The sequence below is a fragment of the Coturnix japonica genome, chromosome 12 (genome assembly GCF_001577835.2).
Source record: "Coturnix japonica isolate 7356 chromosome 12, Coturnix japonica 2.1, whole genome shotgun sequence".
Classification (NCBI taxonomy): Eukaryota; Metazoa; Chordata; class Aves; order Galliformes; family Phasianidae; genus Coturnix; species Coturnix japonica.
Window position 1 is genome coordinate 1,009,448 of NC_029527.1, and position 18,109 is coordinate 1,027,556.

Sequence of the window (18,109 nt, forward strand, 5' to 3'; positions counted from 1 at the left end):
GAAAAAAAAAAGCGGCAGGTATAAATAGCGGCGCGGCGCCGTGATGTCAGCGCGGGGCCGGGCGGGGCCGCTCGGGGCTTTGGGCGTTCGGTTGAGTTCGGCTCGGCTCGGCTCGGCTCAGCTCAGCTTGGCTTGGTTCCTCCCGGCCCGACCCGACCCAGTCCAGCTCGGAGCCCCGCGGCGTCGCTCGGCTCTGTTCGCGGAAACGCCTTTGATCCATTTCCAAGAACTTTCCAGGAACGCGGGGCCGTCGCTACCAATGGGCGCCGCCGCCGCCCGCCGCATGCGCGGGGCTCCGCCCGGACCGGACCGAACGCTCTTATCCCGGCTGTAACCTCGGGTGTCGGTGCGGTTCTGCCGGGGCTGCTCCGAAAGTAATGCCTCGTAATGACAGCAGAGGGGTGGTGTGACAGAACAGCGCTGTGACATGGAAGTGTGCAGGGAGCAGAGATATGGGGCTGAATGCCTCCATGCAGAAAATAATTGGCATCCACTGACATCCACGGGCACTTGGTGAACTTTGATGGGGCACAGTGGGGCGGTGGGGGCTGCAGCTCAGCAGTGGTGCAGGTTGTCACCACGCAGACTGCTGATCATCGCTGGTAAAAAAAAAAAGCACAGCTAATGGCGGTGGCTGTGTTGAAATAATCGCGTTTTGTAGCTGAGAAATTGATCTATTAAGTAGCGGTATTGTGTTCTTTGTGTCTGTTGTAGTTTTCATGCAAATAAATGGGAGGCATTACTTTCGGAGCAATCTAAAAATAAACACAGAGAGCTGCCCACATCTGTATGTATTACCCAGGCAAAGCCAGGCGATGCACAGACCTCACGCCCATCTGGGCCTATCAAAGTCTTTGTTTTTCAACACATCGTCTCCATCCTCCTCCTCCTGCCCCCATCGTCCCCGCTGACCGGAGGGGCGCAGTGCAGCCGCCGGGCACGGGGCGCAGCGAAGCCGCAGCGGATCGGACCGGGCCCAGGGCGGCTCCTGCAGCCAGAACGTCCCTCTCAGGCCCGGAGCAGCGCTCATCCCTCCCTCTTCTTGTGGTGCCGGCCCGGCTGCGGGGAGCGGGAGGGTCCGCTCGTACCTAACGGAGCCACTTTGACAACCTCGTGCTGCGCTGCGCCCGGAGCCTTCGGTCTGTGCGTCCCAGCGGCGGAATCGGGCTCCACCTAGCGATATCCTCCATCTGCGGGCTGCCTGCGGGGCAGCGCGGTGTCCCCGTGTTGGGCGGTGGCTTTTCGTTGCCCTCCCCCGAGCGCTCTGCAGCACCGCAGCACCGCAGCACCACCCGCTGGGCTGCGGCTCCTGGGGCTGACGGCCGCCGTTCCATCCCTGCGCTGGGATCTCTGTCGGCGAGAGATTAATTAATTGCGCTCCTCTGCAGCAGAAAATGAAGCGCCATCTCCTGGCCGCAGATGAGAGGATTGATGACGCTTTTGATTCATGATGCTTCTAAGGAAAAACAAAAACGTTTTTGCATTTCTTCTTTCAGCTCAAATGGGAATCATAGAATGGCCTGGGTTGGAAGGGACCTCAAGGATCATCAGGTTCCAACCCTACTGCTGCGGGCAGGACCATGAGCCTCCAGATCTGATATTAGGGCAGGGTGCCCAGGGCCCCATCCAACCTGTCCATATGGTGTCCACATGTCCCTCTGCAGGTGCCCCGTGGCCTCAAACACCCCCATTGAGTGTCTGTAATGCAGATGCTGGCAGTCAGCGCAGCTCTCAGACCCACTGCATCTCCCCATAGCGCTGTGAGGACCCCCAGGCATCAGGGCACAGCATGCTGTAGGATATGGGTGGCCTTGATACAGCATTGGGTTCAGGGCTGGGGTTTGTAACTTATAGAAACCATATTATGACTTCCTCACTTTTCCTTTTTATTTGTTTCTGTTTTATTTTGTTTTGCTTCTTTGGGTCTGAGGCAGACACCTGCAGAGCAGAACTGAAGGACAGATGCGTGGGTCACATTTCAGAGTGCATCACACACCACAGCCCAACCTGGAGCTCACACAGCAGCTTCTGTTTCCTCCTGTGCATCGCTGGAGCGTCCTGCAGAGCTGCCCTTCCTCCCACAGCACAGTTATGCACACACGGCGCTTTCTGAAGAACTTCCTCAGAAATACACAGAGGATGCTGCAGCCTCACAGCTCCGTCCCCACTTCCAGCCTAACAGCACAGAGCACCCTCTGTACAACACACCCGGGGGAAGACTGACACCGATGGCACCCAGGGCAGGAAATGTCTCAGAGGAAAACATCACTCTGCATTTTCACCTGCTGGTGGCATCTTCTTTATTGCATTTAACACTGATTTCCTTGAGACATTGCTGTGTGAGGACCAACCCCAGCCCAATCCCTTTGGTCTGAGATAAACTCAGGTGACTGCAGCATTCGGGTAGGTATCATTGTCCCAACACCAGCCCCGAGGATTTGGTGACCCCAGATTTCCTCACTCTCCACCTGACAGCAAACTGAGATGTTTTGTTTTGCTTCATTTTTGTTGAGAAATGAAGTAGTTCAGTCTGAACTGGCTTTGATACCTGATATCGCTATTACCGAATTGTAGGAAAAAGGCAGCAAAAATCACCTGTTGAGACAACTGAAATTAACCTTAACCACCCAAAGTAACGGTATTTGAGCCATTAAGCTCTCTCTGTGCAGAGCAGGCAGCTGTGATACCCAGGAGCAGCAGCACCAGCTGTGTGCTGGCTGGAGCACCGAGGTGGGTGCTGCCCCACTGCTCAGTGCAAGATTGGGGCCTTGTGATTGGAGATTTTCCCTAATAAACTCTGCTCCTACAGTGGGGCAATGCAGACAAGCTGGGTTACTCAATTCCCTCACAAAATAAGGATGGGTTGGGGGTGGTTTTCGATTTTTTTTTTTGTGTGTGTGTGTGTGTGTGTGTGTGTGTGTGGATGGAACTGCTGAATCCCACCCTGAACCACTGATTGAGCACCTGGGGAAAGGACCCAGTCAGCCCCGGGAGCACAGGTGAAGGCAACTCAGCTGTGTAATGGGAAGGAGTGAAGCCTGGCTGCACCTCTCTTAGACCTCATTTGAGAGCTGATCCCCATTAGGGAAGGATCTTTGGTTGGAGGTTCCTCATCAGTGGAGTCTTTTCTGTGATCTTTGGAGGTGAGTGAGCATGAGCATCTTTACTTTTCCTTTGAAATCCCATTCCATTTACTTAGTCCCTTTACTGTCACACTCCTGTATTGCCTTTCCATTGTGTTAATCCTTCTGATGGCAGCAGTGTGTTGTTGCTGTTGGGTAGTTTTGGTAAAAACAGGATGAATATTTAATGTGCAGATTTAGGGATTTTTATGAGGATGAAAGAACTTAATGCCACAGAGGGCTTTTAGTATGTAACGATACTGTGGTTGTTTTTAACTTCAAAAAGTAAATATCCATAAATAAACAACATTTGCCTTCCAACTGGAAGCTGTCCCAGGCACTGCTAATCCTGGGAGGTGTGGTGGGGGGAGCTGGGATCCTCCTGTTAGGAGGCTCATAGGAGACCTCAGGCATCTCTCTGAAAGGAGGCAGTAATGAGGTGGGGATCGGCCTCTTCTCCCAGGTAACAGTGATGGGACCAGAGGGAACGGCCTCAAGTTGCAACAGTGGAGGTCCCTGTAGGATATTAGGAAGAACATCTGTGCTGAAAGAGCTGTCGGGCACTGGCACAGCTGCCCAGGGAGCTGGGGGAGTCAGCGTCCATGGAGGTGCTCCAGAAGCGTGGGGATGTGGCCCTGAGCTGGGAGGGGGGAGGGATGGACAACGGGACTTGGTGATCCTGCCAACTATAATTCCGGAGTGCTATGCTTCTGTCTGGCACAGCAGTACAATTTGTGCCCGGACAACCTACAAAGCTATGAAACGATCACAGGGAGGAAGGGAATGTATTTGCTTGCTCTGCCTCAGCTGCAGAGTGAGGCTGTTTGGTCCCTGGGCCGGGGCTGGAAAGGCTTCGTCGGAGTTCCAGGTGTGTGCAATTAGCAGCGGGCCTCATCAACCAGCCCCGTACGGCTCATCCGCGGGCGTAGGTCACAGCCCGGTCGGTGGCTCCGTGCTGCCCCGTGCGCCGCTGCGGCCGCTCCTCCGGGCAACAGCCGCACGGTCGCGCTGCGGCACCACCCGCGGCCGTCACGGCAGCCGCTCCTCCCCGCCGCTTCTTTCTCCTATTTCCGTCCCCCTTCCCCCTTATTTTTGTTTTTCTCAGGGATTTTTTTTTTTCACCTTCTTCGTCTCCCATCAGCTCCGGTGACACCGCGGAGCGCTCTGGTGCATTCCCGGGCACCATCGCCGCCTGCTGCCCCCCATCCCGTGAGTGCCTCAGGTCACCCCCACAAAGCACATCCCACCCTCAGCCCCCGTTTTTCCCCCCCGCCCCCGTACCGAGCCGGCCGTGCACCCCGCTGTCCGCCCGCTGTGCTCCCCTCGGGCCGGGCCCCCCCTTTCGTCGCGGGGGGCGGTGCGCACCTGCCCGGGGCGGACCCAGGCAGCGCCCGCCCTCCGGGACTCCGCGCCGGGAAGCGTTGGCCGGGGCCGCGCCGCCACGGGCAGGTAACGTCCTCCGGTGGGGTCCGAACCCCCCCCCCGAGCCGTGTCACCCGGCGGAGCGGGATGAGGGCAGGTGTCGGGCTCGGCGCCCGTCGTGTCTCCCTTTCCCCCGCCCTGCCGAGGGCCGCAGGTGGGGGCTGCCGGCACGGCGCTGGATGCGGGGAGGCCGCCGGGGGTTCTCAGCGCCAAACGAGGCGTCAGCAAACGCTGTGAGCGCGGGGCTCCGCCGAGGACTTTGGTCCCAGGTTTGGCACCGGCGCGTGTTGCGGCGGGGCAGAAAGTTCTGGGTGCGGGCTGAGAGCTCCGAGAGCGCCTCTCTGCTGCTGCGGGGGGCGCAGGGCTGTTCGATCCCGGCGGTGGGCGCTGATCCTCGTGTGTGTCCAGGACTCGATGGCTGGATGAGCGCTGTGTGAGCTGAGCACGGAGCGCACGGGTCGCCTGGAGTGCGTCGCGGTGGCCGCGGGTTGTCGCCTGCTATGGAACGCGATGGAGGAGAGCAGGAATCCCAGCCCGAGAGCCACGTGGAGAGCAGGAGCTGCGTGAAGCCCGTGCCTGGGGGAGCGGCCCACGTCAAGCTAGAGATAAAGAAACACTCCGTCACGGACGACTACAAGCTGTCCAAGCGGGTGCTGGGGTTAGGAATCAACGGCAAAGTACTGGAGTGCTTCCACAAGGAGACGGGGCGCAAGTGTGCTCTGAAGGTATGTGGGCTATTCCCCTTTATCTTGGTGCTTTGGGGTTCACTTAACGCCATGTTACTCTCCTGTTCTGCTGCTGACGTTTTACAAGGGGAGCTGCGTGGTGAGGGATTCCAGCCTGGAGACGCTCACGTTGCTTATGGGATAACAGTCTGCTTGTGAGTCTTTCCCAGAATAATCCATGTGAGCATTGAGGAGAACGTTAGAACGTTACAAGTGGCAAAAGCCTCGTGTTTGTATTTAAGAGACAAAGCGGGGAGGAGAACGTCTGGGTGTGTGCTGTGAGGAAACGTGCTGGATTCTGAATGAGTGTGTTATGCAACAGTGGGGAAGGAAGCTGCCTTGGGTCTCTGCAATTCAATAGGCCTGAGCTGGGAAGGGTTTAGGTGCTCGTTGGTTTTTAGGCTGCCTTCCCTTTGAAGACCTTCTGCAGGGCCCTGCTCGATGTCACAGGTGCCTGACTTTGGAAGGATCGCTCTTGGTGTTGGAAGGAGCGCTTCCACTTCACTCTATTCTCCTCTTTATCTTTGTAATCTGTTTCCAGAAGGGCACCGCCTGGGAGAGCACAGGTAATGGCAGTACTGGCAGGTAGCTGTGAACTGAAAGTGAGTGTTTGTAGTGATAAACACAAGTACACAGACCGTTAACTCAGGAACATTAAACTCACTTGCCTTCTGGCTTCTAACCTCGAGGTTTCCTTGATGATTTTAGACCACGTGGCTCAAAATCCAATGAGAAATAAATGGCCCAAATGCAAAGCACGTTTGTGCTGTACAGCAGGACTGAAAACAGCTGAAGCAAATGTTGTGGGAATGACATGGTGGCATTGCTGAGTTCTTGCTGCAGTTTACCTGATTAGTTAAGGTGCTTGAGGGGTGCATTTGTTTCTTAAGCCTCAATAAACACCTGGTTGCAGCTGGAAGCCAAGGGCTGCATGTGGCCTTACCTCAGTCAGGTTAGAGCTGTAGTTTGGCACAGTCCTTGCTGTGTGGTGGCAGACTGGAAATACTTGGAAACAAAAAAACAACCCAAAATTGGGCAGATAAACTAGAAAAACTTGTCACAAGGTGCTGATTAATGGCTGCATTTCCAATGCTCTCATTTTTTCTTTATCGCTGCTTTTGTGCTCTCTGCACATAACTGACTCACCTGAGTTTATCGTGGAGGGAATGGGAAGTTCTGGCCCATAGAATGGGCAGTGCTGGGGCTTTGCACCTACCTGGGGTTTGTGGCTCTGAGGTGCAATTCTTCACTTAGATCCTTCTGCTGAAGTATTCTGCACCAAGTGAGTGAAATTGAGGTGCTTTCAACATAACTTCCATACCCGGCGTTCTGCACTGAAGGATGGATGAAGGCTTTCAGAGAAGTTTCTCTGTTGTTTCTTGTGAAACCTGGGCAGGGCCATTGCATTCCCCAGCACCAGGTGAGACTTCACAGCACAGCGTCTGGTCACAACGCTTATTATAAATTAAAAAGGGAACTTGGAAAATGTTTTTCTCAGAAGCAACTTGTGTGTGGTTGTGTAGGGATGACAGGGCTGTGGTGCTCTGGCCTTGCTTGTGCCAATGGGTTCGCTGACATCCAGATGCAGGTATGGGAAGTGAAGGCTGCTGCAGCCTGATCTCACAGGTGGAGAGGATGGACAGGCTGTGCTGCAAGTCAAGCAGGAGGGGGGAAAATGTACTGAGTGACTTTCTTTTTTAAGGTTTTTATATATTCCCTGGGGGCTGTTTGTGCAGCATCCATTGGTATCTGTGTTTGAGGAGAGATAGTGCTGGTGAGGAGGAGCTCACTGGAACATGCTCCTGGGAAGAGAATTGCATCGTTTGTGCTGCTGGAGATGGAGTGTGATAGTCTGTTCCCCTTCACACCATGCTTGTCCATTAAAGAAGCTTCTGACTTGGCAGATGGCATTGCTTTCTGCCTGCAGGTTTTCTTTCATGTGGGAACAAAGCCAGCGCAGCCGGGGTCTGGATAGAAATTACTCAATGGAAGGAATTTTAACTGAGGTACTCGAGAGGAAAGGGCTCAAATAGGCAAAAATGCTCCTTCCCAGAGCCATGTGTCAGTCCAGCTCTACACGCTGTAATGGGAGGTCCCTGCTGTCAGCTTTCATCTGTGCCCATAATCAGAGCTAGTTAGAATGCCAGTAATCACTTTAGAGCAGGAAAATTCAGGACAGCCTCTCAGAGATCCTGCAGGGCTGTGGTTGTGTTCTTGAAGCATTCCATGGCTTAGCTGCCTCTGCTCGGCGTTGGGATTTGCTATGTGCTTTTAAAATGTGTTGTCAGCTTTGTTCTGCTGGACTGAAATGCCACATTCATTGCTGTCCTGCTGCGAAAAACCTGAGCTGGTTACCATCACAGGCACAGGGACGTTTTGGATGAGCAGCACTGCTTCCAGAAGGGCAGGAGCATAAACAGAGTGGGTCTGCAGGACCAGAAATGACCTTCCAGAGGGCAGCTGTGTTTTCGTTTCTTCCTTGCAAGTAGAAAACATCAGGTCTCTTTCCATCTCCAATCCAGAAACAGCAGCCAAGTAAAATGCAGTTACCTTTATTTCTGGCTTTTCTTTACCAGCCTTCTCCTTTTTGTTCACTTTACCTTGTGCTGTTACACAGTGTAACCTCCACTACTTTACTTCTGTACCCAATCTGAGTGTTCTGTTCTGTTCCTCCCACTGGGTGAGGGGCAGACCTGAGTGCTGGGCTGCCTGCATGGGTCACTTGCCTTCCCATGAAGATCATCCATCACTTTGTTCTTTCCTGGTTCTGCTCCCTCATTTCTTAATCTTTATTTGTACAAAGTCACGCTGGGCAGTGTCAATTTCAATGCATTTGACCTACCTTATCTTAAAGGAAGGTGGCAGGCAGGGCTCTGACAGAGTTGGCATCAAGAAGGGAGAGATAGAGACTGTTGTGCTGTGTGGCATTGGCGTGTTCTGCATTTGCCCCTTCCAGGGTTTGTTGGATGGTTCAGGATGTGAAACGTGTTGTGTATTGTTGGCATGTTATTCAGCTTCAATAAACAGATGTTGCTGCTTTTCAGGGGAGGAAAAGGGAAGGACTGCCTGGACACAGCAGCAAAGCAAAGATCTTTGGAGCTTCAGGATAACTAAGTACCTTGTTTTGGGAGTATTTGGGTCTTTATGCTAGGACAACTTTCAAGAATAACATTGTAGCAGTTGTAGTTGAAGGGCTTGTTCCCTAATGCAGCATAGGTGTCACACACTGTGACTGCCTTGCAGTCATCTGAGGCTTTGGGGCTAAGGCACAGTGTGTAGGAGCGGACCTGCTGGCTCATAGGTCTTATCCTCTAGGACAAATAGCAGAGAGCTAAGCAATTTCCTGCCTCTTGGAAAACGCCTGTGCTGGTGAGTGCCTACTAAAGCATATGTGATTGGCTGCTTTGAAGGCAAATAGGTGAAGCCCATTCATTAAACAAAACAAAAAGCAAACACAGAAGTGAACAGGCTCTTTGTGTTTTAGCTTCAAGGAACTTTTAGTGAATGATATAAATGATGATACTAGAGTAGGAGTCTCTACTACCATCCACGTGAATATTAGCATAATGTTGTACTCAGGCAAGAGCTGGTAACAGAAATTCTGCATGAAATCATTACCACGCATAGGTCTGCACAGAGGGATGTGGGTCTGCATTTCAGAGTGGAATTGCTATGGAGGAAGATAGCTGTTCTGCATCACCTTAATTTCATTTAGTCCTGGGCTGTGTTTCTGCCTCTCACTCAATTTTCCTGTTTCTGATTGAATTAAATAGCACTGCATCACGTAAGTTAATTTCTGGATTGTCTGTTTTCAGCTTGTATCCCCTGAAGTCAGCCTAGGGTTACTCACTAACATGAGATGTCACAGCCAAAGTATTTGGTTTGCAAGTTACTGTAATAGTTGATACTTCCAAAATACCCTACTCATTGCCTCAAATAAGATGGTGATCAAGGAAGAGAATGCAGTGGTTGAGAAGGCAGTGCATGTGGGGAAAGCAGAGGTTATTTTAGGCTGATGATTGATTGTGGAGCAGGAAATGTTATCAAGCATCTTGGATGCCGTAGATTGCATTTTTAGAAGAAGAGAAAGTTATACCAGATCAGGAATGACCCATTTCGACCTTTTTAGAACAAGGAATGCTGTTCTAAGCTACAGCTGTGGTGGGAGTTCAGGAGAATCAAGTGTAATTATTGGTTTGGCGTTGTGTGGGGTGCAGGAGCTCCTTCTTTGTGGGAGTGATGTTGTCTTTCAGGAGGAAAACAGCATTTTAAGTGATGTTTTCTGTAGTTCCCTCTTACCTACCATGTTTCCTGAAACCTATTTATACTGGTTTATCTCATGCTACAGTAAATTCAGCGTCAGTAACACAGCTGAGTATGAGTAATAAACTCCAGGAGCTATGTGTTGGTAGATCAAAGGCAGATATGGTGTAGAATATGAGTTCAGAAAAGTTCTTGTTGAACGGCAGTCCCCAGTGTATGGAAGAGTACCTAAAATATGGGTAGCATGAGACTGGGCCTTGAATCTTCTCCTTTGGTGCCAATCTTGGTAGGCATTACGTAAATATGCATAAAATACCTAAAATAACATTCAGTCAATTAAAAAGTGGGTCATTGCTGCTGCTGCAAGAATTGTTTTTAAACCAGTGAGTCATCCAAGGCTTGAGCCTTTCAGGCCTGAGTCTTTGCATGCACTTGGGCCAGAATGGCACCTTCCAGAATGCCAGTTGGACCAGTGACTTTGGAAAAGGTGGTTGTTATCAATTTATGATGATTATCTGCCATTCTTGACTGCTCTTCCTCCTCATCTGAAAAACAACAAATGCTTCTCTTAAAAAATGTGGATGTTCTTGGTTTGAAAGAATTAAAACAGCATGTGTTAAGTTCCTTCCAGGTTCAATAGCACTTCATTAAGCCTACAGAGTTCAAGCTGAAGGGTAAATGCTGTAAAACCATTAAACCGTCTCATGAAACAAATCACGTTGGCACCATTTTGCACAGGCAGTGCTGTCTTCCCATAGACTAGCAAGCTGGCACAGGTTGTACCCCAACTTGTGTAGCAACAAAACCCTGACAGGTCCAGGTGCATTCCTTGCCTTCACCCCAAATCTCTGAGGTCTGTAGGTATGTGTCTTATTTCTGCTGGGAAGAAGTTGCTGGAAGGCAGAGTGTGTGCATGTGGTGATCAGGCAGTGATCATCATGGGGCTCAGTGCCTGCTCTCTTTGCCTCTTCCCTGTAGAGTCTAAATCCTTCTGTTCCACTGAGCTGAAATAAAACCCTGCTCACTCATGCCAGCTAGGGGTCTCATCACAGGTAACTGGATTTTGCAAATTAGCTTTATTGCAGGGGAACTATTGGGAAGAATTGTAAAGTTCAGCTACCAGTCAAGTGCGCTTCTGTCTCCTTTACTTACAGTAATGCCATCAGTATCTCCTCTGATTAGGAAAGGACCAAGGACTTCTTCAAGGAGTCTTTTGGCTGTGAAGGCTGATCTTTGTTCTCTTCTTCACTGTAGGTGATGGCATAGAAGGGAGGAGGAAAAAAAAGAACGTTCATTTAAGAGTCATATACAACATGTTGCATCCTCAAATGCCTTTGTGGGTACTATTTGTTTGACTTTGGAGGAGTTCCTGTTTCTTTTATGATACGCACGTTTCCTCATTAAGGAGTTTTCCACATTAAATATCTTTTTACAATGCCGGATTTTAGGATAATGGGTGATGTTCCAGTAGCACCATTGCAGCAGGGTTGTCTGAGCTGTGTCCTCTGTGGCTCACGTACCATAAGAAGGTGTCATGCATGGGAAGGGAATGGTAGCGTGGAAGGAACAACCCAGTTACTCACTTGGAAACCGTGAGAACTCCCCATTGCTGCCAGTGAGAGCTGGCGGCCTGGGCTGTCTGGAGCGGGGCATAAGAAATTGCGTGGATTGTGGTATTTTGCACAGACTTCCTAAGTATTTAAGATGATTCAGAGCTCCCTAAATGAGATTAAGCTGCAATGCTCTGGCGTTTTAATGCCTCGGGGGCGAAGGGGGAGAGAAGTCTTGCTCCGCATATAAATCACGCACAGGCTCCTCGCTCCTTAGTCCTTGCAGTGCGTGGTGTTTTGTGCTGAAGTTTTCCTGACCTGTCTTAAGAGGAAAATCAAATAATAAAACCTTGTACAATGAAGTTTCTCCCCAGAAGTGCTGGTTTGCTGAATTGTTCAAAAAATAAATGAAAGAAGCCATCCTGAGCGGGCCATCTCTGCTGAGTGATTTCAGGCTGTCAGGCTGAGGAGCCAGTCTTATTCAAGTCGCAATGTTCACAGGCCTTAAATCTTGCTGTTCCAGCTCTGGCTCTTCTCCATGGGCCTTTTCCCAGGGTGGTTTTCTCTTGAGGCTGCTGCTGAGCATGACAGCCTCAGGGCTGAGCGCAGATTTGTGGGCTGTGCTGAGAGCTCCCAAAACCCTTTTGTTTGTTGTTGTTTTGGGGTTGTTTTGGTTTTTTTTGAACAGCTTTTCTGCCATAGGTGAAGTGGAAGTGTCGGGCTGTGGGGTGACTCATGCTGTTCGTGCAGGGAGCTTTCTGGGTGGTGAAATTTTGGTTGGGGAGAGCAGTTTGCCAAGGTGTGAGTCAGCAGGGTGCAGGGGTTTGTAAGCGTGGCTGGTTTCTGCTCTGCTGGGGGTTGAATTGGGCTTGGTTTTGTTTTCAGAATGTGGTTCAGTCTGTGCTGTGCAGCACTCCCTGAGGCTTTGGGATCAAATTGGCCATGTGTTTTGGGGATGGAGTCCTTCCAGCCCATACACAGCGTTCTGAAGCCTGGCACTCAGCACTGCCAGCATCCTCCTTGCTGCTGGTTCCAGCGGTGAGGAATACCGTCCCTCCTTGGTGTGCTTGGTGAAAAATCAAGCATCCTGTTGTTAAGAATGAATTTCCTTCAGGGCCTGATTCCATCTCTGTATGTGGCTTCTCCTCAATGTGGCTTTGTGACAAGCAGTCTGGTTGCTACAGCAACAGGGCCGCTGTCACCAGGGATGTCCCTGCTCCAGGCAGAGGGCACTGCTGCTGCCATGCTGCAGCACAACGTCCCCTTTGTGGCTGCGTGGAGCAGAGGCCTCGTGCTCAGCTCTGCTCTCCACTTCCAGCCCAAGGCTGACATGGAACAGCAGGAGGGACCAATGGCCAGTCTGTGCCTGGGAGCTTCCTGCCCTTCTGCTCATCCTTCTGCGTTGCCCAGCAATGGGAAGCCAAAAGGTCAGCTCCAGTCTGGGGTTTTCTGAGGCACCCACCCCTTGGGATGGGAGCATTCCTGTTGCTGGAGCATCTCCCCTGCAAGGACAGGCTGAGGGAGCTGGGGTGGTCAGCATCGAGAAGAGAAACCTCCAGGGAGACTTCACTGCAGCCTTCCAGTACTCAAAGGGAGCTTATGAACAGTTGAGTGACCTCTTTCCACTGATAGTGATAAGACAAGGGGAAGCAGTCTATACTAAAGGAGGGGAGATACTAGGGGGCAGTGAGGTGCTGGCAGTGCTGCCCAGAGTTGTGGTGCCATCTCTGGAGATGACCCAGGCCATGAAGGGGCCCCAGGGCAGCCAGTCCATGGCAGGGGTGGGGCTGGGCGGTCCCAAATGTGCTGTGGTTCTTTGCAGCTTCTATCTCCAGGAGGCATCTCACTGCTTGCCCTGGGTTACTGCAGTAGGTGTATGGAATCCTCCAGACCAAGCCCAGGGAGGTGGAGCTTTGCTCTCAGCCCTGGGTAGCGCCTTTCACTTGCATAATAGTTTCATGTAAGGTGTGTCTTCCTGGACAAGTTGTTCTTGTCTAAACTAGGGTGTAAACATAAAGTGCATGAGGTTTTTCACAGTGCCTATTCATATTCCAATCTTTTTTTTCTCCCTCTTGTGAAGGTCAGGGCTGGAGAGCACTTCTCTCAGGCTTGGCCTGTGGAAATGCAAGCAGTCTAATGCTGCTGGAATTTTTTCAGACATTTCTTATTGCTTATTTTCACTTTTAATAGAAATTACAGTGAAAAGCAGCTGCTGACAGCAGTTCATTCCATTTAACCAGAAGCTGAAACTTCAAAGAAAGGGGAACTCAGTGCTTTAAGCTGGCTCAAATACACAATGAAATCGTGTTTCCAAGCGCTGATATGATTTTAATTCAATTTTTGGATTCCTATTAATGGCTTTTATAGACTAAGCTTTGTAGCTGCATTTGGAAAAGAACTGCAACCCGCTTTGGGAGCTGGCTGTGTTCTTGCTGTTCGTTTCTGTTGCTCTCATAGCAAATATGTCTCTGCTGAAGTTTGTGGTGCAGCCATTCTTACAAAGGGCAGAGTTTATGGGTTTTGTTCAGGCCTTAGTGCCATGGCTGCTGGAATTGAATTGGGTGTTCTACCAGAGCTGTCAGGGTTGGCTGTCCAGCACCAAAGGAGAGGGAAGCAGACTGATAAGTGAGGGTGCAGAGTGGGGAAGGGGCAGTTGATTTGGAAGTGGTCTCAGTTCTGGTGGATTGGTATCAGTGGAATTTTCCTCCAATCTCCCAGCTCCAGAAAGACTTTTTGCTGATTCTGAAATGCAGCGACTGAAGGTGTCCAGAAGGCAGAGGGAGGTGAGAGTGACTGCTGGCTCCAATCACACCGCAGAGCCTCATGTTGCAGGCACGTCTCTGTTAGGAAGGTGAGTGTGGCTGCCTTGACTTGAGCTGGGGCTGAATGCCTGTTACCATTGAAAAATGGGGCACTGCACTGAAGAGCTGCAGAAACAAACTTCTTGCCTCAGGAGGGGAGAGGAGAAAACAGCAATATGTGTTATTGATAAAAGGCTTTATACAAGAGCAATTAATTCTGGGTCTTTCCCACCTCTCTGCTGTCTGAATTGTTGTTGGGGAGGTGTGAGGGAGGGCGGATGATTGCCATGTTGCGTCTTTGCACAAAAGCCAAATCTCAGGGGAAATATGGAGAAAGTTCTCACAAGTGTTGGGCCAACGCAGCAATAATTCCTTCTTGCTTAGATCAAAATATCCCCAGTTGGTTATTGGTGTCTCTCTGACTGTCTTGACTTCAGCAATAGGAGCTAATAGCTGGAGGGCTACTTCTGTTGCAAGTTTTTGCTTGCATCCTACAAGCAAATCCTTTGTGTTTCATGGGGGAGCAATTTTAGAGAAGGAGAATGGTTCAAGTTTGGAGCACGAGTGGAGCTGATGTGAGCACAGACTGTGCAGTGATCTTCTAAGGGCTGGATAGGAAAAATATCTGTGCTGCTGCTAAACATGTTTCCTTTCACGTTGTCTTTCCCATCTTTCCTAATCATCAAAGGTCACGAAGGAGTTTGTGTTCTCTGTGTATTTGTGGTTATGAACCCATCTAAACTGGAACATCTGAGCCCATTCACCATGCTGACTTTGTAGTGAGTGCTGAACAACCATTTTCCAATGCAGGTCTTGTGTGTTCCAAATGGGATTGCTTCATCTCTCTTAAAGATACTCTGTCATCTCAAACTGGTCTCCTGGCCTGTGTATCAGCAAGTTGGAGTAGGAATAGACTGGGCTGCAGTAGGGCATTGTGAACATCTCTGCTACTCCTTGGCTTCTTACGTGTGTAAGGCAGACTGCCTGCATCACAGAGTGGTACCGCACCACTTTGTATTAGAAAATGAATAGCAGTAATGTGTTCCATTTCAACTTGGTTCCCTACTGTGCAGGGGATTACCAGTAGACAACCGCGTGTCATTATTCCCTTTTATATCTGCACAAGGGTATTAAATGCTTATTTTCTTTGGATGAGATGAGCGCTGCTAATATATTATTAATATGAATTAAGGTTCTGTTTAATGATTAGTTCTTATTACCCAAAGGTTCCTCGTTTCTCTGAAGCGTGAAGTGTTTCAAAACTCCTTAGGACATCAGTTCTGTAAGAGTTCAGCAGGGCAGAGCTCCCACCATTTCAACTGCTTAACTCGAAATGGTTCCAAGGAGGCACGACCTTTCTAATAGTGCTCTGTACATTTTGCTGCACGATAATATAGAAGCCTGTGCCGATGTTTTGCATTTCATGATATGTTTGCTCAGAGTGGCTTTAGTCTCTGTTACAAAACCCACAGGGGTTTTCTTTTTCTTTTTGCTTTTAAAAATAATGGTTTCATTTGCAAAGTGTTTTCCTAAATAAATACATAGAGTCCTTTGCAAATTCTGAGCTTTGTATTACAGTGGATCGGTTGCTAATCACTGCTACTGCACAGTTAGGAGCAATGGTCTCTTTTCTACTTCAATATGATGTTGTCAGTAGTGGTTTGTAACTTCCTGCTTGCTTAGCAGGGAATATGTCCTAAACCAAAGCCTGGCTGAAATCAGTATCTGGGGGACTTCTGTCATCCTGCTCTGTGTCTGGGAGGACTTCACCTGCAAGCACTCCTGGTTTGGTTCTTTCATTCAGTTTATGCCGTGCTTATTAACTTCTTTTCTCTTGCGTAATCAGGGCAGGGGTTGATTCCCTTCTCTGCTGCCCCCACCTCCTGCTATTCATTTTCTGGAAGGATTACATTTTAACTGCTAAATGTCAGTAAATGTCAATTTTCCCTTCTACCCCAAAACTTCTATTTCATTACTTTCCCTTCACGTAATTTTTAATAATCCGTGAGGCATCTCTCTGCAGCTCTTCCATTTTTCTTCTCTCAGATCCATTTATTAGTCAATAAATAAAAACTGAGCTGGTGAATTGTGATTAAATCTATTGTTAATCTTTTTCCAGACTACTAAATCTGGGGGGGGTTCAGCTTGAATTTGTCATTTAGTGAGACGTACATTGAAGAAAGAAGTGAAAATGCATTCAAAATGAGTATTTCCAATTGAACTTTTTCTGAGACCAGGTAGAAGTGTATTATTAGTGCCCTGTAGAAATGTGTCACTGCTCTGTTCTTTTCTCCTTCTGCAGTTGTTCCCCAATCAGTTCTTAGAGGTTCTGTTTGTTTTTTTTTAAACTAGTCATATGTAAACTGTGGTGTAAGATTTGCCTTCCTTCTCTTTTCTGAAATAAAAGGGCCAACGTTTATATCCCTAACGAAAAAGGGACCAAATAAGCATTAATTACTAAGAACTGTGGCCCACGGGAGGCTGGTTAGAAAGCACACATGTACAACAAAGTCCATCTTGTTGGGTAAGTCACTCAGAAATGCCTTTCTGCCTTTTTCCTGGAAAGTCTGACTGAGTTTGGCTTGAATTAGGAATTCAGTTTTGACCTTATATTTGTTTTCCCTCTGGCTGTGAAAATAGCAGTCAGTCAGCACTGCTGTTTCCAGGAGGTAGTCAGGCTTGTGTGCATAATGTAAATCCTGGGTATAGGAAAAAGTCCTGAAATAGATGCTGTGCTGCTGCTGCCGTTCAGTGCAACACTTCTGGTGACCCTGCAGTAGCCCAGGTTTCTGTAATGCTCCGCTGGACCCTTGAGGTATGTGTTCTAATTCCATCATTCACATTTTCCTGCATATCTACACCAGTTTATAGTGTCTCTTAAATCTGCCCTGTGTGTGAGCAGAAAAAATTGGATGCAGCAGAACATAGTGATGACAGACCCATTAGGGTTGGAAAAGACCACTGAGATCACATAGTCTGACTGTCAACCCATCACCTCCATGTCCACCAGCTGGGTCACTCAGTGCCACCATGGACCACAGTGACTTGTTTGAGTTTTTACTCTGTTGAAGGAGGTGAGCAGTCAGGAAAATGAACTGAAGTTATCGATTGCTTCATTATCAGCTGAAATCTGAGTGATAGGAGATTACATCTTGTGATTACATCTTGTTTTTGGAAAGCAACGTAGTACCGTAAAGGTGTGTGGTGTAATGGTGAAAGACCAATTCTGACTGGTTTTAGTCATTGAGTTGAGCAGATGTCAACAGACCTAGAGATCCTTTTTGTTGACCCTTTAGATCTTGAAGGGTGATTATCTATCTTGGAAGACTACACCCAGGCTCACTAGAGTAAATGGGCTTGAATTTGAACAAAAGTTATAGCAAATGATGCTGTCATCTTGATTCCTTCATCTTTGTAAGTGATCTTGAAGTAGAAACAAAAGGGGCAACACAGTAACAATAATGCCCATGTTGCAGCCACCGTATGTGTGGATGCACCACTTGCACCCTGTAGAATTCAGCAGTGAGAGGGAGTGTGGATGGAAGGGAATGGGGAAGCACCCACTATGAGTTGTTCCAAGGGGAGTTCATTCTGCATGATGGATGCTCATGAGGGCGAGCAGTGATGAAAACTGGATATATGTGGCTTGAAGACAGCATTGAGAAGAGGCATCTCAGTTAAAATAGTGATTACTCTTCTGATGTCATCAGCTTCTCAGGCGCTAGCAGAGTTAATTGTAGAACAGAGCAAAAATAGCCAACAGTCATTGTCCTTGCTCACACAAACTATCTGTTAAGAGAAGTGTTTATTGCAGTGAAAGCATCAGGACTGTGACTAATGTCATAAGTCCTGTGCAAAAGGGAAAAAATAGAACTTGGAAAAATGATGATCTCGTTGGATCAATGAGGAGCTCTCTTAGCAGGGGCTGGAAGGAGGCAGAGGTGGGCTGTGACAGCACACATACCTGCCTGCAGGGTCCCAGCCCATGCACTGGTGCCTTGGCCTTGGTCTACTTGCCTGCTCTTACTTTGGTACTTGGCCAGACCTGAAAGTTGGTGTTTCCTGGGCAAGAGTTGTTTTGGCAGAAATTGTTCAACTGCTCTCAGTGATAAGAAAAACAGTTTGTCTGATGTGAATGTCAGCGTCCATTCTATGTGTGCTCTGGCCCTCTTGCTTGTGTTGTTTTCTGCCCCATGTCAGCCTGTTTTGGGGCACAGGCAGGATGA

At 49.1% G+C, this 18,109-nt stretch overlaps 1 protein-coding gene across 3 annotated transcripts in view; it reads left to right on the plus strand.

The window, feature by feature from the left end:
- The first annotated feature begins 4,110 nt into the window (after window positions 1-4,110).
- MAPKAPK3 (MAPK activated protein kinase 3) overlaps window positions 4,111-18,109 on the plus strand; it is a 38,670-nt gene continuing 24,671 nt past the window's right edge. The window contains exons 1-2 of one of the 3 annotated variants that reach the window (XM_015874496.2): window positions 4,111-4,331; window positions 4,953-5,269. In XM_015874496.2, coding sequence (XP_015729982.1) covers window positions 5,045-5,269 — 225 coding nt within the window. In that variant the 5' untranslated portion in view covers window positions 4,111-4,331; window positions 4,953-5,044. Of the gene's footprint in view, window positions 4,332-4,484; window positions 4,572-4,594; window positions 4,814-4,952; window positions 5,270-18,109 lie in introns of those variants that run through there. The other 2 variants (XM_015874498.2, XM_015874499.2) reach the window with 2 other exon arrangements.